This window comes from Ranitomeya imitator, chromosome 2 (genome assembly GCF_032444005.1).
Source record: "Ranitomeya imitator isolate aRanImi1 chromosome 2, aRanImi1.pri, whole genome shotgun sequence".
Lineage (NCBI taxonomy): Eukaryota > Metazoa > Chordata > Amphibia > Anura > Dendrobatidae > Ranitomeya > Ranitomeya imitator.
In genome coordinates, this window is record NC_091283.1 from 266,436,150 (window position 1) to 266,458,248 (window position 22,099).

General features: G+C 44.7%; 1 protein-coding gene across 2 annotated transcripts; it reads left to right on the forward strand.

Moving 5' to 3' along the window:
* Positions 1-3,242: 3,242 nt before the first annotated feature.
* Positions 3,243-15,641, forward strand: LOC138663047 (zinc finger protein 773-like). 2 transcript variants are annotated; one of them, XM_069749106.1, is made up of 6 exons: positions 3,243-3,549; positions 3,679-3,858; positions 3,941-4,064; positions 4,146-4,243; positions 4,442-4,529; positions 14,576-15,568. In XM_069749106.1, the coding sequence occupies exons 1-6, from the start codon at positions 3,325-3,327 to the stop codon at positions 15,439-15,441; spliced, it is 1,581 nt and encodes a 526-aa protein (XP_069605207.1). In that variant the 5' UTR covers positions 3,243-3,324; the 3' UTR covers positions 15,442-15,568. The 2 variants fall into 2 exon arrangements, with proteins under 2 accessions (XP_069605207.1, XP_069605206.1); XM_069749105.1 differs by having other exon boundaries at positions 3,244-3,549; positions 14,573-15,641.
* Positions 15,642-22,099: the final 6,458 nt, after the last annotated feature.

A 22,099-nucleotide genomic window follows, 5' to 3' on the forward strand; every position in this document is an offset into this window, starting at 1 on the left:
TTACGAGATCTAATTCTGCATGAATGGGACCTCCCTGAAAAAGGTCTGACTGTACCATCGGAACTAAAAAACCGGTACCCATTGGATGGGGATAACTCCTTATGGGAGACCCCGAAAGTGGATGTACAGGTGTCCAGGGTAACTAAAAAAACTGCCCTTCCTTTTGAGGACTCTTCGCAACTCAAAGATCCGATGGATCGTAAAATAGAGAGTTTATAAAAAAAAAGTCCTGGGACACCTCCACAAATCTGCTAAAGTCTAATATAGCCTCCACTTGCGTGGCCAGATCTCTATTTATCTGGTTACGCAAACTTGAGGATCACTTGACTCAAGGCACCCCAAGAGAGGAGATTTTAGACTCCCTACCCTTGCTACAAAAAGCAACGGGGTTCCTAGCCGATGCTTCTGCTGAATCGGTTCGAGTAGCCGCGAAAGCTGCCGTTCTCTCTAACTCGTCCAGGAGAGCACTTTGGATAAAATCCTGGGGAGGCGATTTTGTCTCCAAGTCCAAATTATGTAGCATACCCTTTCAGGGTCATAATGTATTTGGACCCGTCCTGGACGATATTTTGGATAAGGCGGCAGATAAAAAGAAATCTCTCCCTGAGCAGAAGATCCCCAAAAAACGCTTTTTTCGTCCCTCCCGTGACCAATCTTCGCAGAGAGGAAAAGGCAAAACGGGAAGGTGGAGTTATCCTAAGGGAGGCAGGGGCAAAAATATCCTGGCCCCTCAGGCCCAGCAAACCCCAGATAAGCAATGACTGTGCTCCGGTCGGGGGTCGACTCACACGATTTTTCACCGAGTGGCAAACCATCTCCACAAATCAGTGGGTCCTTCGTACCATTCAAGAGGGATTAAAGATAGAATTCGTGAGACCACCCCCACAATGCTTAAAGATAACCTCCCTTCAAAAACCAAGATCTCCAAAACTCCTTGTTACAAGATCTACAAAAACTAATGCAATCAAATGTGATTTCTCAGGTGCCGAAGTTAGAGGAAGGACGTGGTCATTATTCACGCCTTTTTCTAATAACCAAGCCGTCGGGGAAAAACAGAATTATCATAAATTTGAAACCCTTAAACGAATCAGTCCGATACAGGAGATTCAAAATGAAGACAGTTAAATCAGTAATCCCCCTCATCGGTCAAAATTGGATGATGGCGACTGTGGACCTGAGGGATGCGTATTACCATGTGCCAATCCATCCAGAGCACAGGAAATTCCTCAGGTTCGCAGTCTCCAAGGGTCACCAAATCAAACATTTTCAGTTCAATGTTCTCCCCTTCGGCATATCTTCGGCCCCACGGGTTTTCACAAAGATTATGGCGGAAGCGATAATCTTCATCCGTCAACAGGGAATATGCATAGTCCCGTATCTAGACGACCTGCTTATCATGGCTCCATCTGCCTCCCGTCTGGAAACAGACGTATCAAAGTCCCTAGAGATATTACAAACCCTGGGTTGGATCCCAAATCTGGAGAAATCGGAGGTCCATCCCTCCACAAGAAGGAAATTTCTGGGGGTGCTACTGGACTCTGATGTAAGAACATCTTTTCTACCCAAAGATCATCAAATCAACCTTGTCCGCAAGGTAACCAAGTTCAGAGGCCAGCATGCACCGACCCTCAGAGAATCGATGTCTGTACTAGGGTCCCTGACTGCATGTATACAATCGGTGTCCTGAGCCCAGGCTCATACACGAACTCTCCAAATTTATGTTCTCCTACAATCCAGGAGATGACAGACTCCATTGAGTCAGAAGATACTTCTCCCTGGCCATGTGAAATCAGCTCAAATCATGACTCAAATTTGGCCAATCACCGCTGGATCAAGCGATTTATGACAGCCGCATCCAGAATTCGTCCTACACTCCATAATAGGGTACCCTCCTGGGACCTCAATACTGTACTTAACGCACTAACCCAGGATCCATTTGAACCCCTGGATGCTATAACCATAAAAAACTTAACTTTGAAAACAGTCTTTCTAGTCGCAATCACTACGGCTAGACGTATTGGTGAATTACAGGCCCTGTCAATACAGGAACCCTATTTAACGGTCACTGCGGATAGCATTGTACTAAAACTAGACCGGTCCTTTTTACCCAAGGTGGTCTCGAATTTCCACAGAGATCAGGACATTCTACTACCTTCATTTTGCCCAAACCCCTCCAACCCTAAAGAACGGACCTTCCACACCTTGGATGTTCGCAGGGTGGTCTTATTTTACTTACAACAAACTGAAACCTGGCGAATTGATCAAAATTTATTCATTCAGTTCTCGGGACGAAACAAGGGAAAGAAGGCGGCAAAAAACACCATCGCAAACTGGATCAAACAGTCTATTTGCTTGGCTTATTCATCGCAGGGACTGGATCCACCTGCCTCTCTGAAAGCACACTCTACCCGAGCAATGGCAACATCGTGGGCAGAGAGGGGGAATGCCTCATCAGAGCAGATATGCAGAGCCGCCACCTGGTCGTCCATCCATACGTTCACCAGACATTACCGGCTAAATTTCAATAGGGATTTAACGTTTGGCAGACGTGTTCTGCAGGCTGTAGTCCCTCCCTAGAGAAATTAGCTGTTGGTACTACTCCGAAGTGGCTGTCGTGGAAGGTGACTAGAGAAAATAGAATTATTCTTACCGTTAATTCGGTTTCTAGGAACCTTCCACGACAGCACTAATTTCCCTCCCTACCTGATATTCTTATTGGATGATTCCTGCACTTTTGTAGTAACCATACATACTACTGTGTCCAGGAAAACACTGGCGGTGCAGGAAGGGGAGGGGTATTTAACCTCTTGTGTTCCTGTCCCCTATTAGGGCGGGGAAGACATCCTCCGAAGTGGCTGTCGTGGAAGGTTCCTAGAAACCGAATTAACGGTAAGAATAATTCTATTTTCTGATAGCCTCAAACTTGTGTGTGTGAATCAGAGCTGAGATCTAACGTGATAGAAGATTACAGTGCGGGGAAGATGGGAAACCTTCATATAGAGGCCGGTGGTGATGGAGTCAGTGACCGACTCTGGCCTAATATGTCTCTAGAGCCGTAGTAGAAGATGAAGATGTCGTCCTCATCATGAAGTAGTTATTTCTCATGTCGCGTGTAATGAATATCTCCTGCAGTATTGCTAATGCCGATTCCAGGGTCGGTAAATGAGACGAGAAATAGCGTTATGGAAGATGAGTCTATGAGAAACGTATTCAGCTGCCGACTCCGAGGAAGAAACTGCTTGTTGTCTGTGGCCTAAATATATAGGTTTTATTAGTAGATGTAAAGAAGGAAACTAAATTCTGTAAAATAATAAATCTCCTCATATGTTTCCCTTATTATCTCCAGTAATTGTATTATTACAGGATTCTTATGGTGTTACATCGGCTCATCTTCTCATTCAGGTCTCTACAATATCGGATCCTCTCAGTGAAGATCTACAAAAGAACATTGTCCTGATTTACCCATCAAAGATGGATATGGGCAGAGACAAGATGGCGGAGAGGATATTACACCTCACCCTAGAGATCCTATTCCGGCTTACTGGAGAGGTGAGAGATTCTGATGACGTTACATTACATCATTCTTATCTATGGGAATAACAGATGGACAGAACTGGAGAGGTGAGGACTCTGGAAATGTCTGTAGTGAGATTTATTAATGTGTCTCTCCATTACCAGGATTACACAGTGGTGAAGAAGACCTCTAGTGATCGCTGTCAGGACCCTGTGTCTGAGGGATGGGGAAGACCCCTGTGCCCAATCACAGGGCTTCCACCTCACCCCCTGATGCATGAGGACATCAATGACCAGAAGATCCTAGAACTCATCTACAAGATGATTGAGCTGCTGACTGGAGAGGTGACAGTGCTGGGAATGCTGGGACATTATACAGTAACACTATGAAGGGATCGGGGGATGACGGTATCATTGTATGTGTCAGGTTCCTATAAGGTGTCAGGATGTCGCCGTCTATTTCTCCATGGAGGAGTGGGAGTATTTAGAAGGACACAGAGATCTGTACAAGAACGTCATAATGGAGGTTCCCCAGCCCCTCACATCTCCAGGTACTAGACAGGACTAAATACACATAATATAATTATCTGTATGTAAAGAATGAATTCAGTCCCTGTATGTGTTTCCTCCAGATCTATCCAGTAAGAGGACAACACCAGAGAGATGTCCCCATCCTCTTCTTCCACAGGACTGCAAGCAAGAAGACCCCAATGCTCCTCAGGATCATCAGGTAGATGGAGAGAAGGTGTCAGGAGATCTCCCCTATGATGTGTAGACGCCGGTGAAGGTCTTGTGCTCAGTCTTGTTTTACCCACCAGTATTATATGTTTTATACTTGTGTAATGAGAATGGTGGAGATGGCAGGATTAGAGCTGATCATAGATGTGACTTCTCCATCTGTCGGTGACTTTTACAATATTTGTTTCAGGGTGAAGATTTGACCCATATTAATACTACAGAGACATATGTGAGAGATGAGCGGTGTAAAGAGGAGATTCATACATATGGCTACCCAGGTGAGTAGTGACCACTAAATGCGGAGAGGTCACAGATTCTTCTCATATCCGGCGGTGGCTCTTTTATAGGTGGTGTAATCCGGCCGTATTACCATGATTGCTATGGATTCTGGCTGATGAATTGGGACACACAAATTTGTCTGTAGGACAATATGCTCTAGCACGGTATCCGTCAAACAAATTAAAAAAAGTTGATTGGTCCAAAATTTTCCACCTCCACATTTATACCAGGAATAGCAATAAAATTAGGGATGAATGGAGTAGCCGAATCCGAATCCTCCCATCTGGGAAATGCTACATCGAGAGGCAAAGCCCCTTGGACATTGGTGTGCGCCAATTCACGAGCACTAGGGACAGCGCTAGTACTGGGCATTGTTCCCTGAGTTGCAGACATTTCTCCAGAAGCGCTATTTGTCCGTGTTGTACTGGTCCTTCTGTGTGAGGATGGACCAGAAAAACTGCTCATTTCTGAGCTATTACTGTCGCTGCTCCTAAAGTCCTCGAAATCCACATCCCCATCCGGCACTGCGCTATCCTCGCTGTCAGAACATAAAAGTGCATAAGCCTCCCCTGCACTATAATATTGACGGGCCATTTTATTTGTTTATTTATTTTTTCGGAAATAGAAAACACTGACGTGACCAAATTATTAGGGAGACAATTGAGAAAAGCTTAATTCTTTAGCCTAACCCTAACTTAAGAATTAACCCTAACTTTAGCCCCAACACTAACCCTAACTATAGCACTAACCCTAACCTGCCTTATCTGTTTTTTTACTTTATAACCATATCACTGACTGACACAGCTATTACCAGCAGCACTTGTAACACTGTTTCTCCTCTAATCTCTTACTGAATGGACATCTGAGGAGAAACAGCGTTTTTATGAGGCAGATCGCCCGGGAAAGTTAATTGCTACAACAAACATTCTTAGTGATTTGTCTCATTGGCTGGTGTGACGCTGACGTCATCACGACCTGAACCAATCAAGTCTCAATGAGGTCGGGGGTCACAGTAAGTGTTGTGCGCCAGAATCCCCGCGTTATAAGGTACGTGGGGGTCCTGATGAGCACAAAACCGCCGACCGTAGACAAATGGTAGATAAACGTCGGCGCAAGCAGGACTTTTTGCAGCTCTGACCTTTATTTACCGTTAGCAGTCATGAAGCGGTTAAGTTAAGGGTATCATCATTTCTGTCCAGGCCTATTTCCTGAGTTTTTTTTTTTTTTGTTTTTTTTAATTCTGTGGAAGCATGGTTGAAAAGCAATGTCTGACTTTTATTTGTTCATTTTCATAGATTTTTGATTTATTACTTTTGTCAGATTCAAGTTATTTCTGTGACCATTGTGGGGTTTTCTGTAATTAAATGAGGGGTACCAACAATTTTGACCACGTGTGTAGGAGGAATAAATATTTTGAATCCACATCCACTTTCTGGATGTCAAAATTACACATTTGCCATTTTATTACCCAGCACATAGTGCCCAGATTGTGCTCCAGGAGACACACTCCGCAGAGTAAGTGGATTCTTCTCACTATAATATTGCTAAATACAGGGATCCTAAATGTTCTTGAAGCACACTGCAAGATTCAGAAGTGAGAGCGGATTTTGCTGGATTGGATTATAGAAACTCTGTTGCTTTTCAACAGCCTTTGAGCCACTAAGGCTGGAGTCACACTCAGCGTAAGACAATACGGTCCGTATATTACGGCCGTAATGCGCTGAAAAGTCCCCAAAATAGTGGTCCGTAGCTCCTCCGTAGGAAGGGTGCTTCAGCGTTTTTTGCGCATGGCATCCTCCGTATGTAATCCGTATGGCATCCGTACTGCGTGTTTTTCTCGCAGGCTTGCAAAACCGACATACGGCTATACAAGGGATCCATGTGTAAAAAAACAAACATATATGTGTATATATATATATATATATATATATATATATATATATATATATATATATATATATATATAATCAGTAGACACATATATGTATGTATATTATTACTTCATCCAGCGCTAGATAGCTTTAAAGCCGGTAATTCAATTGCCGGCTTTTGCTATCTCCTTCCTAAACCCGACATGATATGACACATGGTTACATACAGTAAACCATGTCATATCACCATTTTTTTTTGCATATTCCACACTACTAATGTTAGTAGTGTGTATATGCAAAATTTGGTCGTTCTAGCTATTAAATTAACCCCTTCATGACCCAGCCTATTTTGACCTTAAAGACCTTGCCGTTTTTTGCAATTCTGACCAGTGTCCCTTTATGAGGTAATAACTCAGGAACGCTTCAACGGATCCTAGCGGTTCTGAGATTGTTTTTTCGTGACATATTGGGCTTCATGTTAGTGGTAAATTTAGGTCAATAAATTATGCGTTTATTTGTGATAAAAACGGAAATTTGGCGAAAATTTTGAAAATTTCGCAATTTTCACATTTTGAATTTTTATTCTGTTAAACCAGAGAGTTATGTGACACAAAATAGTTAATAAATAACATTTCCCACATGTTTACTTTACATCAGCACAATTTTGGAAACAAAATTTTTTTTTGCTAGGAAGTTATAAGGGTTAAAATTTGACCAGCGATTTCTCATTTTTACAACGAAATTTACAAAACCATTTTTTTAGGGACCACCTCACATTTGAAGTCAGTTTGAGGGGTCTATATGGCTGAAAATACCCAAAAGTGACACCATTCTAAAAACTGCACCCCTCAAGGTACTCAAAACCACATTCCAGAAGTTTATTAACCCTTCAGGTGCTTCACAGCAGCAGAAGCAACATGGAAGGAAAAAATGAACATTTAACTTATTAATCACAAAAATTATTTTTTAGCAACAATTTTTTTATTTTCCCAATGGTAAAAGGAGAAACTGAACCACGTAAGTTGTTGTCCAATTTGTCCTGAGTACGCTGATACCTCATATGTGGGGGTAAACCACTGTTTGGGCGCACGGCAGGGCTTGGAAGGGAAGGAGCGCCATTTGACTTTTTGAATCAAAAATTGGCTCCACTCTTTAGCGGGCACCATGTCACGTTTGGAGAGCCCCCATGTGCCTAAAAATTGGAGCTCCCCCACAAGTGACCCCATTTTGGAAACTAGACGCCCCAGGGAACTTCTCTAGATGCATAGTGACCACTTTGAACCCCCAGGTGCTTCACAAATTGATCCGTAAAAATGAAAAAGTACTTTTTTTTCACACAAAAATTCTTTTAGCCTCAATTTTTTCATTTTCACATGGGCAACAGGATAAAAAGGATCCTAAAATTTGTTGGGCAATTTCTCCTGAGTACACTGATACCTCATGTGTGGGGGTAAACCACTGTTTGGGCACATGGTAAGGCTCTGAAGGGAAGGAGCGCCATTTGACTTTTTGAATGAAAAATTATCTCCATCGTTAGCGGACACCATGTCGCGTTTGGAAAGCTCCTGTGTGCCTAAACATTGGCGCTCCCCCACAAGTGACCCCATTTTGGAAACTAGACCCCCCAAGGAACTTATCTAGATGCATATTGAGCACTTTAAACCCCCAGGTGCTTCACAGAAGTTTATAACGCAGAGCCATGAAAATAAAAAAATAATTTTTCTTTCCTCAAAAATGATTTTTTAGCCTGGAATTTCCTATTTTGCCAAGGGTAATAGGAGAAATTGGACCCCAAATGTTGTTGTCCAGTTTGTCCTGAGTACGCTGATACCCCATATGTGGGGGTAAACCACTGTTTGGGCGCACGGCAGGGCTCGGAAGGGAAGGCACGCCATTTGGCTTTTTAAATGGAAAATTAGCTCCAATCATTAGCGGACACCATGTCACGTTTGGAGAGCCCCTGTGTGCCTAAACATTGGAGATCCCCCAGAAATGACCCCATTTTGGAAACTAGTCCACCAAAGGAACTAATCTAGATGTGTGGTGAGGACTTTGAACCCCCAAGTGCTTCACAGAAGTTTATAATGCAGAGCCATGAAAATAAAAAAAAAAAAATTATTTTCTCAAAAATGATCTTTTAGCCTGCAATTTTTTATTTTCCCAAGGGTATCAGGAGAAATTTGACCCCAAAATTTGTTGTCCAGTTTCTCCTGAGTACGCTGATACCCCATATGTGGGGGTAAACCACTGTTTGGGCACATGCCGGGGCTCGGAAGTGAAGTAGTGACGTTTTGAAATGCAGACTTTGATGGAATGCTCTGTGGGCGTCACGTTGCGTTTGCAGAGCCCCTGATGTGGCTTAACAGTAGAAACCCCCCACAAGTGACCCCATTTTGGAAACTAGACCCCGAAAGGAACTTATCTAGATGTGTGGTGAGCACTTTGAACCCCCAAGTGCTTCACAGATGTTTATAATGCAGAGCCGTGAAAATAATAAATACGTTTTCTTTCCTCAAAAATAATTATTTAGCCCAGAATTTTTTATTTTCCCAAGGGTTACAGGAGAAATTGGACCCCAAAAGTTGTTGTTCAGTTTCTCCTGAGTACGCTGATACCCCATGTGTGGAGGTAAACCACTGTTTGGACACACGTCGGGGCTCAGAAGTGAAGTAGTGACTTTTGAAATGCAGACTTTGATGGAATGGTCTGCGGGCGTCACGTTGCGTTTGCAGAGCCCCTGGTGTGCCTAAACAGTAGAAACCCCCCACAAGTGACCCCATTTTAGAAACTAGACCCCCCAAGGAACTTATCTAGATATGTGGTGAGCACTTTGAACCCCCAAGTGCTTCACAGACGTTTACAACGTAGAGCCGTGAAAATAATAAATAATTTTTCTTTCCTCAAAAATGATGTTTTAGCAAGCATTTTTTTATTTTCACAAGGGTAACAGGATAAATTGGACCCCAGTAATTGTTGCGCAGTTTATCCTGAGTATGCTGGTACCCCATATGTGGGGGTAAACCACTGTTTGGGCACACGTCAGGGCTCGGAATTGAGGGAGCACCATTTGACTTTTTGAATACGAGATTGGCTGGAATCAATGTTGGTGCCATGTTGCGTTTGGAGACCCCTGATGTGCCTAAACAGTGGTAACCCCTCAATTCTACCTCCAACACTAACCCCAACACACCCCTAACCCTAATCCCAACTGTAGCCATAACCCTAATCACAACCCTAACCCCAACACACCCCTAACCCTAACCACAACCCTAATTCCAACCCTAACCCTAACCCTAATTCCAACTGTAGCCATAACCCTAATCACAGCCCTAACCCTAACCCCAACACACCCCTAACCCTAATCCCAACTGTAGCCATAACCCTAATCACAACCCTAACCACAACACACCCCTAACCACAACCCTAATTCCAACCCTAGCCCTAAGGTTATGTGCCCACGTTGCGGATTCGTGTGAGATTTTTCAGCATCATTTTTTAAAAATCCGCAGGTAAAAGGCACTGCGTTTTACCTGCGGATTTTCCGCGGATTTCCAGTGTTTTTTGTGCGGATTTCACCTGCGGATTCCTATTGAGGAACAGGTGTAAAACGCTGTGGAATCCGCACAAAGAATTGACATGCTGCGGAAAATACAACGCAGCGTTTCCGCGCGGTATTTTCCGCACCATGGGCACAGCGGATTTGGTTTCCATATGTTTACATGGTACTGTACACCTGATGGAACACTGCTGCGAATCCGCAGCGGACAATCCGCTGCGGATCCGCAGCCAAATCCGCACCGTGTGCACATAGCCTAATTCTAAAGGTATGTGCACACGCTGCGGAAAACGCTGCGGATCCGCAGCAGTTTCCCATGAGTTTACAGTTCAATGTAAACCTATGGGAAACAAAAATCGCTGTACACACGCTGCGGAAAAACTGCACGGAAACGCAGCGGTTTACATTCCGCAGCATGTCACTTCTTTGTGCGGATTCCGCAGCGGTTTTACAACTGCTCAAATAGAAAATCGCAGTTGTAAAACCGCAGTGAAATGCGCAGAAAAAACGCGTTAAATCCGCCATAAATCCGCCGCGGTTTAGCACTGCGGATTTATCAAATCCGCAGCGGAAAAATCCGCAGAGGACCAGAATACGTGTGCACATACCGAAACCCTAACCCTAGCCCTAACCCTAGCCCTAACCCTAGCCCTAACCCTAGCCCTAACCCTACCCCTAACCCTAGCCCTAACCCTAACCCTACCCCTAACCCTACCCCTAACCCTAACCCTATTCTAACATTAGTGGAAAAAAAAAAATTCTTTATTTTTTTTATTGTCCCTACCTATGGGGGTGACAAGGGGGGGGGGTCATTTATTATTTTTTTTATTTTGATCACTGAGAGAGATTATATCTCAGTGATCAAAATGCACTTTGGAACGAATCTGCCAGCCGGCAGATTCGGCGGGCGCACTGCGTATGCGCCCGCCATTTTGGAAGATGGCGGCGCCCGGGGAGAAGACGGACGGACCCCGGCAGGATCGGTAAGTATGATAGGGTGGGGGGGGGAAGCACGGGGGGGGGGAAATCGGAGCATGGGGGGGTGAATCGGAGCGCGGGAGGGGTGGAACGGAGCACCGGGGGGGTGGAACGGAGCACGGAGGGGGTGGAACGGAGAACGGGGGGGTGGAACGGAGCACGGAGGGGGTGGAACGGAGAACGGGGGGGTGGAACGGAGCACGGAGGGGGGTGGATCGGAGTGCAGGGGGAATGATCAGAGCACGGGGGGGTGATTGAAGCACGGGGGGAGCAGACAAGAGCACGGGGGGGAGCGGAGCACAGGACAGAGGGGAGCCGGAGCAGTGTACCGGCCAGATCGGAGGGCTGGGGGGGGCGATCGGTGGGGTGGGCTGGGGGCACATTAGTATTTCCAGCCATGGCCGATGATATTGCAGCATCGGCCATGGCTGGATTGTAATATTTCACCCGTTATAATAGGTGAAATATTACAAATCGCTCTGATTGGCAGTTTCACTTTCAACAGCCAATCAGAGCGATCGTAGCCACGAGGGGGTGAAGCCACCCCCCCCTGGGCTAAACTTCCACTCCCCCTGTCCCTGCAGATCGGGTGAAATGGGAGTTAACCCTTTCACCCGATCTGCAGGGACGCGATCTTTCCATGACGCCACATAGGCGTCATGGGTCGGATTGGCACCGACTTTCATGACGCCTACGTGGCGTCAAAGGTCAGGAAGGGGTTAAAGGGTTAAATGGCGGAAAAAGTTGGCGTGGGCTCCCGCGCAATTTTCTCCGCCAGAGTAGTAAAGCCAGTGACTGGAGGCAGATATTAATAGCCTGGAGAGGGTCCATGGTTATTGGCCCCCCCTGGCTAAAAACATCTGCCCCCAGCCACCCCAGAAAAGGCACATCTGTAAGATGCGCCTATTCTGGCACTTCTCCACTCTCTTCCCACTCCCGTGTAGTGGTGGGGTATGGGGTAATGAAGGGTTAATGTCACCTTGCTATTGGAAGGTGACATTAAGCCAGATTAATAATGGAGAGGCTTCAATTATGACACCTATCCATTATTAATCCAAAACTAGTAAAGGGTTAAAAAAACACATTATTAAAAATTATTTTAATGAAATAAAAACAAAGGTTGTTGTAATAATTTATTCTTCGCTCAATCCTTCTGAAGACCCTCGCTCTGTAACAAAGTAAAAATAATAAACCAACAATATACATACCTTCCAAAGATCTGTAAGGTCCCACGATGTAAATCCATCTGAAGGGGTTAAAATATTTTGCAGCCAGGAGCTTTGCTAATGCATCGCTGCTCCTTGCTGCAAAACCCCGGAGAATGAAGGTAAAGTAGGTCAATGACCTATATTTACCTTCATTCGCGGTGAGGCGCCCTCTGCTGGCTGTTCCTGGAGCGTGGGAACTTTCCTAGAAAGCTCCCAGGCTCGAGTTCATATGAGGGCGCCTTCTGCTGGTTGTCCTCATATGAACTCGAGCCTGGGAGCTTTCTAGGAAAGTTCCCACGCTCCAGGAACAGCCAGCAGAGGGCGCCTCACCGCAAATGAAGGTAAATATAGGTCATTGACCTACTTTACCTTCATTCTCCGGGGTTTTGCAGCTAGGAGCAGCGCTGCATTAGCAGAGCTCCTGGCTGCAAAATGTTTTAAAGGGACTCTGTCACCTGAATTTGGCGGGACTGGTTTTGGGTCATATGGGCAGAGTTTTCGGGTGTTTGATTCACCCTTTCCTTACCTGCTGGCTGCATGCTGGCTGCAATATTGGATTGAAGTTCATTCTCTGTCCTCCGTAGTACACGCCTGCGCAAGGCAAGATTGCTTTGCGCAGGCGTGTACTATGGAGGACAGAGAATGAACTTCAATCCAATATTGCAGCCAGCATGCAGCCAGCAGGTAAGGAAAGGGTGAATCAAACACCCGTGAACTCCACCCATATGACCCAAAACCAGTCCGCCAAATTCAGGTGACAGGTTCCCTTTAACCCCTTCAGATGGAATTACATCGTGGGACCTTACAGATCTTCGGAAGGTATGTATATTGTTAGTTTATTATTTTTACTTTGTTACAGAGCGAGGGTCTTCAGAAGGATTGAGCGAAGAATAAATTATTACAACAACCTTTGTTTTTATTTCATTAAAATAATTTTTAATAATGTGTGTTTTTTTTTAACCCTTTACTAGTTTTGGATTAATAATGGATAGGTGTCATAATTGACGCCTCTCCATTATTAATTTGGCTTAATGTCACCTTACAATAGCAAGGTGACATTGACCCTTCATTACCCCATATCCCACCACTACACGGGAATGGGAAGAGAGTGGCCAAGTGCCAGAATAGGCGCATCTTCCAGATGTGCCTTTTCTGGGGTGGCTGGAGGCAGGTGTTTTTAGCCGGGGGGGGGGCAATAACCATGGACCCTCTCCAGGCTATTAATATCTGCCCTCAGTCACTGGCTTTACTACTCTGGCGGAGAAAATTGCGCGGGAGCCCACGCCAATTTTTTCCGCCATTTAACCCTTTAATAGCTAGAACGATCAAATTTTGCATATACACACTACTAACATTAGTAGTGTGGAATATGCAAAAAAAATGGTGATATGAGATGGTTTACTGTATGTAAACCAGGTTTCATATCATGTCGGGTTTAGGAAGGAGATAGCAAAAGCCGGTAATTGAATTACCGGCTTTTAAGCTATCTAGCGCTATATGAAGTAATAATATATATACATATATGTGTCTCACCGACGTGTGTGTGTGTATGTATATATATATATATATATATATATATATATCTATCTATACTATGTGTACACATTTATTCTACCTATTCTATTGTAAGCTGGCAGTGTGATTTTACTGTACACCACACTGAATTGCCGGCTTTTCTCTCTAACAGCGCTGCGTATTTCTCGCAAGTCACACTGCTGGTCCGTGTGTAATCCGTATTTTTGGGGCTTCCATAGACTTTCATTGGCTTTTTTTTGCGCAATACGGTGACAAACGCAGCATGCTGCAATTTTCTACGGCCGTAGAAAGCCGTATAATACTGATCAGTAAAATACGGCAGATAGGAGCAGGGGCATAGAGAATAATTGGGACGTTTGTTAGGCGAGTTTTACGGACGTATTTTATGCGCTCATACGTCCGTAAAACTCGCTAGTGTGACGCCGGCCTAATAGTGTGGGAACCTGTTTTTCAAAGCTAGCAAAAGTGTGAGATGGGTCACACCTATACAATACCTTCAGGCATATCAGTAGAATATAGCACGAAGAGTCTCCCAATAATTAAAACGTAACTTTTAATCACTAAGATAAAATGGACAAACTAACATGACACAATTAACCCATGTGAATAAGATGCTCGTGCAAGCCAGTGCTCAAGATAAAAATTGGTTTGATCTCACCAATGGGAACAGACAAATGTCCACAGCAGATTCCTCCTGTTGCCTTCTTTAGATAAACGCTCTGTCGTGCCCCTTGTATCTCGCGTATGTGTGATCCCGGCCTTAGACTAAACAGTTATTGTTTGGTAAATAATTAAAGCTGCTTGCCATTTTTATGGATGGTTTAAGTTGAAATGTTCAAAAATATAAAACTCAAGGATATTTTATTAAAAAAAAGTTTTTTTTTTTATCTTAGCAGATGACTGTACCAGGAGATCAGAGGGACAGTTGACCTCTTCAGTTTTTAAATCTGATGATCTTGAGATCCTACAAGATACAACTGAAGGGAATGCCGTTACTCCAGATATAGCATCATCAATTCACAGCAAAGATCTGTCTTCTGGTCCTATGAAACAGGTCTCATCTTCTGATTCATTGGTAACTAAGGAAAATCAAAGTCATAAACGAGGCATTAAAAGACAAACTGCTTCTAAAGCAAATAAGTCATTTTCCTGTTCAGAATGTGGGAAATGTTTTAACCAGAAATGGCATCTTGTTAGTCACCAGAGAAATCACACAGGAGAGAAGCCTTTTTCCTGTTCAGAATGTGGGAAATGTTTTATCCATAAATCTGGTTTGATTAGGCACTATATAACTCACACAGGGGAGAAGCCTTTTTCCTGCTCAGAATGTGGGAAATGTTTTAACCAGAAAGGGAATCTTGCTGAACACAAAAGAACTCACACAGGGGAGAAGCCATATTCATGTTCAGAATGTGGGAAATATTTTGCATTTAAAACAACTCGTGATAGCCATCAAAGAACCCACACAGGGGAGAAGCCTTTTTCCTGTTCAGACTGTGGGAAATGTTTTACACGTAAATCACTACTTGTTACTCACCATAGAACTCACACAGGGGAGAAGCCTTTTTCCTGTTCAGAATGTGGGAAATGTTTTAACCAGAAATCAGATTTGGTTAGGCACCATAGAACTCACACAGGGGAAAAGCCTTTTTCCTGTTCAGAATGTGGGAAATGTTTTAACCTGAAATCAGATTTGGTTAGGCACCATAGAACGCACACAAGGGAGAAATCTTTCCTGTTCAGAATGTGGGAAATGTTTTAACCTGAAATCAGAATTGGTTTTTCACCATAGAACTCACACAGGAGAGAAGCCTTTTTCCTGTTCAGAATGTGGGATATGTTTTAACAGGAAAGCGCTTCTTGTTAGGCATCAGAGCAGTCACACAGAGAAGCCTTTTTCATTTTCCTAATGTGGGAAATACTTTACTTGGAAATCAACTGTTAATAAACATCAGAGACATCACATAGGGGAGAAGCCTTTATGTTCATAATGTTAGCATAGTTTTTACCAAAATTGAATCTTCTTAAATGGGTTGTCTCTTGTCATTCCTCATGTTTGTTGACAAAAAGGATAAAACTGAACTTTATTAATTCCAAATGTAAAACTATACCCATAATTTACCCCCTGAAGGTTAGTCAGTAGGTGACTAATGGAAAAAACATGTACCCCACATTTCATTATATAGAGTGAGGTGACGTATACACACTCGCTCACCAAGCCTCTCATTTCTACGGGCTTCAGCGTGTTAGGGGTCGAGTTCCCGCCTCTGCACAGTTGGAATCTCGGACCGTCTCTGCTGCGTTCTCCCATTCTTCTCCTGCCGCAGTGGAGTCTGCTCAACGGAGACGTCGGTCCCAGCGTCTTGCTCAGTTCCACTTTGTACAAAGAGTTACTGCTGCTTTTCCTGCTTCTGCCATTGAAGCCAGTGTTGGGCAGCGGCGAGCAGATGCTTTTGGGACTAAGTCCTGCTTTTCTCTTTCTGAGCATGCCCAGGGCAAGATCTCCCATTGGAGATCGAGGGTCGCATGCTCAGGTACTGCAGCAAATCCCATTGGTCCTCCAGGAAGGTCCTGAAAGTGCAAAACTTCGGTAGCAGCTTCCCACTGGTCCTTTATTGGAAGGTCCTGAACGTGCTGCAACTATATAAGCTGCGCATGACCGCACGGCCATGGGCTAGTATTGACTTGTTACAATCTGTGTGTGTAGATGGATGTATGTCAATGGATGAAAGCTCCTAAATCATTCCCATTCCTAGTGTTGTTGACTGTTCGCGAATGATGGTAGCTATCTAGCGCCCGACTAAGCCATCAGCATGAAACATACATTACAGCGTCTAGTTGCTGTGACCGCCAGTGCGGCACCGTGCACTTTCTCAGCACCGCAGCGGCACCGCACGCACTCAAGTGCATGTTTAATACATTTATTTCTGTCACTCTGACACCCCAGTAGCGGTGTCGAGCGCATGAGGTTTTTATGAACTCTATTCCTGTGTCTTGGGATTGAGTTCTGAGACTCCTTGCTTGTGCTCTTGGTGTGGTACCGCGGCCCTGTGACGCAACAGGGTTCGCTTCCTTGACACAGGGTGAAGTAAACCCGTGTGTGTATTCACATTCTACCGCCATATCGTCCGTCATCACTAGCAGCAGGTTTTCACCTGCACGGTGGACCCCGGACTGCGAACGCACCTGATATTATTCCATCTTAAACTTGGTGCGTTCCGCCAGTCCTAACAAAGCATCCTCACCAAAGGCGACTCATCAGGAGACTATTTAATATTGACCTATATTTAAGGAATGCTAGACAAAATACTAAAACCATGTATCATGTTATCCGAAACAGTCAGAAAACCAGCCACATATTGGCAGATCCCAGACCTCAAACTATATACTTCATAAGTTTATAATTATAAGCCACTCCAGTGTCAGGAATAGATAGTATGTGGAAAATACAGTATAATTCTTGTGTTTTTCTCCTATAGTGACTGCCCTAGTTTGGTATTGTAACAGCTGTTAATTAGTAGTGCAAAGTGTCCTAGGCTAAACTCCGTTTTCAGATGGCCCAATATGTACCACTCAGGGAAATCTTACCTGCTCCAAAGATCAATAGCAGCTTCTAATGGCCATGCTGCGTGTTATGGCTGGCAATCAGGCAACACAGCGTGCAGTAATCAGCGCACATACAGAGATCTGGCAATAACCCAAAACAATAGGACGAGCTCTGAGACGTGGAATCTCTGTAGACTGCAGTACCTGATCTATCCTCACACAACTGGAAGCAGCAGTGGATTGCGCCTATCAACTACCTATGCAACTCGGCACTGCCTGAGGAGCTGACTAGCCTGAAGATAGAAATACAAGCCTGACTTACCTCAGAGAAATACCCCAAAGGAATAGGCAGCCCCCACATATAATGACTGTTAGCAAGATGAAAAGACAAACGTAGGAATGAAATAGATTCAGCAAAGTGAGGCCCGATATTCTAGACAGAGCGAGGATAGCAAAGAGAACTATGCAGTCTACAAAAAACCCTAAAACGAAAACCACGCAAAGGGGCAAAAAGACCCACCGTGCCGAACTAACAGCACGGCGGTGCACCCCTTGCTTCTCAGAGCTTCCAGCAAAAGATAATAACAAGCTGGACAGAAAAAACAGAAAATAAACTAGAAGCACTTATCTAGCAGAGCAGCAGGCCCAAGGAAAGATGCAGTAGCTCAGATCCAACACTGGAACATTGACAAGGAGCAAGGAAGACAGACTCAGGTGGAGCTAAATAGCAAGGCAGCCAACGAGCTCACCAAAACACCTGAGGGAGGAAGCCCAGAGACTGCAATACCACTTGTGACCACAGAAGTGAACTCAGCCACAGAATTCACAACAGTACCCCCCCCTTGAGGAGGGGTCACCGAACCCTCACCAGAACCCCCAGGCCGACCAGGATGAGCCACATGAAAGGCACGAACAAGATCTGGGGCATGGACATCAGAGGCAAAAACCCAGGAATTATCTTCCTGAGCATAACCCTTCCATTTGACCAGATACTGGAGTTTCCGTCTAGAGACACGAGAATCCAAAATCTTCTCCACAATATACTCCAATTCCCCCTCCACCAAAACAGGGGCAGGAGGCTCCACAGATGGAACCATAGGTGCCACGTATCTCCTCAACAACGACCTATGGAATACATTATGTATGGAAAAGGAGTCTGGGAGGGTCAGACGAAAAGACACCGGATTGAGAATCTCAGAAATCCTATACGGACCAATAAAACGAGGTTTAAATTTAGGAGAGGAAACCTTCATAGGTATATGACGAGAAGATAACCAAACCAGATCCCCAACACGAAGTCGGGGTCCCACACGGCGTCTGCGATTAGCGAAAAGCTGAGCCTTCTCCTGGGACAAGGTCAAATTGTCCACTACCTGAGTCCAGATCTGCTGCAACCTGTCCACCACATAATCCACACCAGGACAGTCCGAAGACTCAACCTGTCCTGAAGAGAAACGAGGATGGAACCCAGAATTGCAGAAAAATGGAGAGACCAAGGTAGCCGAGCTGGCCCGATTATTAAGGGCGAACTCAGCCAACGGCAAAAATGACACCCAATCATCCTGGTCAGCGGAAACAAAACATCTCAGATATGTTTCCAAGGTCTGATTGGTTCGTTCGGTCTGGCCATTAGTCTGAGGATGGAAGGCCGAGGAAAAAGATAGGTCAATGCCCATCCTACCACAAAAGGCTCGCCAGAACCTCGAGACAAACTGGGAACCTCTGTCAGAAACAATATTCTCAGGAATGCCATGTAAACGAACCACATGCTGGAAGAACAAAGGCACCAAATCAGAGGAGGAAGGCAATTTAACCAAGGGCACCAGATGGACCATTTTAGAAAAGCGATCACAGACCACCCAAATGACAGACATCTTTTGAGAAACGGGAAGGTCAGAAATGAAATCCATCGAAATATGTGTCCAAGGCCTCTTCGGGACCGGCAAGGGCAAAAGCAACCCACTGGCACGTGAACAGCAGGGCTTAGCCCTAGCACAAATTCCACAGGACTGCACAAAAGCACGCACATCCCGTGACAGAGATGGCCACCAGAAGGATCTAGCAACCAACTCCCTGGTACCAAAGATTCCTGGATGACCGGCCAGCACCGAACAATGAAGTTCAGAGATAACTTTACTAGTCCACCTATCAGGGACGAACAGTTTCTCGGCCGGACAACGATCAGGTTTATTAGCCTGAAATTTCTGCAACACTCTCCGCAAATCAGGGGAGATGGCAGACACAATGACTCCTTCCTTGAGGATACTCGCCGGCTCAGATAACCCCGGAGAGTCGGGCACAAAACTCCTAGACAGAGCATCCGCCTTCACATTTTTAGAGCCCGGAAGGTATGAAATCACAAAATCAAAACGAGCAAAAAATAACGACCAACGGGCCTGTCTAGGATTCAAGCGCTTGGCAGACTCAAGATAAGTAAGGTTCTTATGATCAGTCAAAACCACCACGCGATGCTTAGCACCCTCAAGCCAATGACGCCACTCCTCGAATGCCCACTTCATGGCCAGCAACTCTCGGTTGCCCACATCATAATTACGCTCAGCAGCAGAAAATTTCCTGGAAAAGAAAGCACATGGTTTGAACACTGAGCAACCAGAACCTCTCTGTGACAAAAGCGCCCCTGCACCAATCTCAGAAGCATCAACCTCGACCTGGAACGGAAGATAAACATCAGGTTGACACAACACAGGGGCACAGCAAAAACGACGCTTCAACTCCTGAAAAGCTTCCACGGCAGCAGAAGACAAATTAACCAAATCAGCACCCTTCTTGGTCAAATCGGTCAATGGTCTGGCAATGCTAGAAAAATTACAGATGAAGCGACGATAAAAATTAGCAAAGCCCAGGAATTTCTGCAAACTTTTTAGAGATGTCGGCTGAGTCCAATCCTGGATGGCCTGAACCTTAACCGGATCCATCTCGATAGTAGAAGGGGAAAAGATGAACCCCAAAAATGAAACTTTCTGCACACCGAAGAGACACTTTGATCCCTTCACGAACAAGGAATTAGCACGCAGTACCTGGAAAACCATTCTGACTTGCTTCACATGAGACTCCCAATCATCTGAGAAGATCAAAATGTCATCCAAGTAAACAATCAAGAATTTATCCAGATACTCACGGAAAATGTCATGCATAAAAGACTGAAAAACAGATGGAGCATTGGCAAGTCCGAACGGCATCACCAGATACTCAAAATGACCCTCGGGCGTATTAAATGCCGTTTTCCATTCATCTCCCTGCCTGATTCTCACCAGATTATACGCACCACGAAGATCAATCTTAGTAAACCAACTAGCCCCCTTAATCCGAGCAAACAAGTCAGAAATCAATGGCAAGGGATACTGAAACTTAACAGTGATCTTATTAAGAAGGCGGTAATCAATACACGGTCTTAACGAACCATCCTTCTTGGCTACAAAAAAGAACCCTGCTCCCAATGGTGACGACGATGGGCGAATATGTCCCTTCTCCAGGGACTCCTTCACATAACTGCGCATAGCGGTGTGTTCAGGTACGGACAAATTAAATAAACGACCCTTAGGGAATTTACTACCAGGAATCAAATCGATAGCACAATCACAATTCCTATGCGGAGGAAGGGCATCAGACTTGGACTCTTCAAATACATCCTGAAAGTCCGACAAGAACTCTGGGATGTCAGAAGGAATGGATGACGAAATAGACAAAAATGGAACATCACCATGTACTCCCTGACAACCCCAGCTGGTTACCGACATAGAGTTCCAATCCAATACTGGATTATGGGTTTGTAGCCATGGCAACCCCAACACGACCACATCATGCAAATTATGCAGTACCAAAAAGCGAATAACTTCCTGATGTGCAGGAGCCATGCACATGGTCAGCTGGGCCCAGTACTGAGGCTTATTCTTGGCCAGAGGTGTAGCATCAATTCCTCTCAACGGAATAGGACACCGCAAAGGCTCCAAGAAAAATCCACAACGTTTAGCATAATCCAAATCCATCAGATTCAGGGCAGCGCCTGAATCCACAAACGCCATGACAGAATATGATGACAAAGAGCACATTAAGGTAATGGACAAAAGGAATTTGGACTGTACAGTACCAATAACGGCAGAGCTATCGAACCGCCTAGTGCGTTTAGGACAATTAGAAATAGCATGAGTAGAATCACCACAATAGAAACACAGTCTGTTCAGACGTCTGTGTTCGTGCCGTTCTACTTTAGTCATAGTCCTGTCGCACTGCATAGGCTCAGGCTTACTCTCAGACAATACCGCCAGATGGTGCACAGATTTACGCTCGCGCAAGCGACGACCGATCTGAATGGCCAAGGACATAGACTCATTCAAACCAGCAGGCATAGGAAATCCCACCATTACATCCTTAAGAGCTTCAGAGAGACCCTTTCTGAACAAAGCCGCTAGTGCAGATTCATTCCACAGAGTGAGTACTGACCATTTTCTAAATTTCTGACAATATACTTCTACATCATCCTGACCCTGGCATAAAGCCAGCAGATTTTTCTCAGCTTGATCCACTGAATTAGGCTCATCGTAAAGCAATCCCAGCGCCTGGAAAAATGCATCAACATTACTCAATGCAGAATCTCCTGGTGCAAGAGAAAACGCCCAGTCCTGTGGGTCGCCGCGCAAAAAAGAAATAATAATCAAAACCTGTTGAATAGGATTACCAGAAGAATGAGGTTTCAAGGCCAAAAATAGCTTACAATTATTTCTGAAGCTCAGGAACTTAGTTCTGTCACCAAAAAACAAATCAGGAATCGGAATTCTTGGTTCTAGCATCGATTTCTGATCAATAGTATCTTGAATCTTTTGTACATTTACAACGAGATTATCCATTGAGGAGCA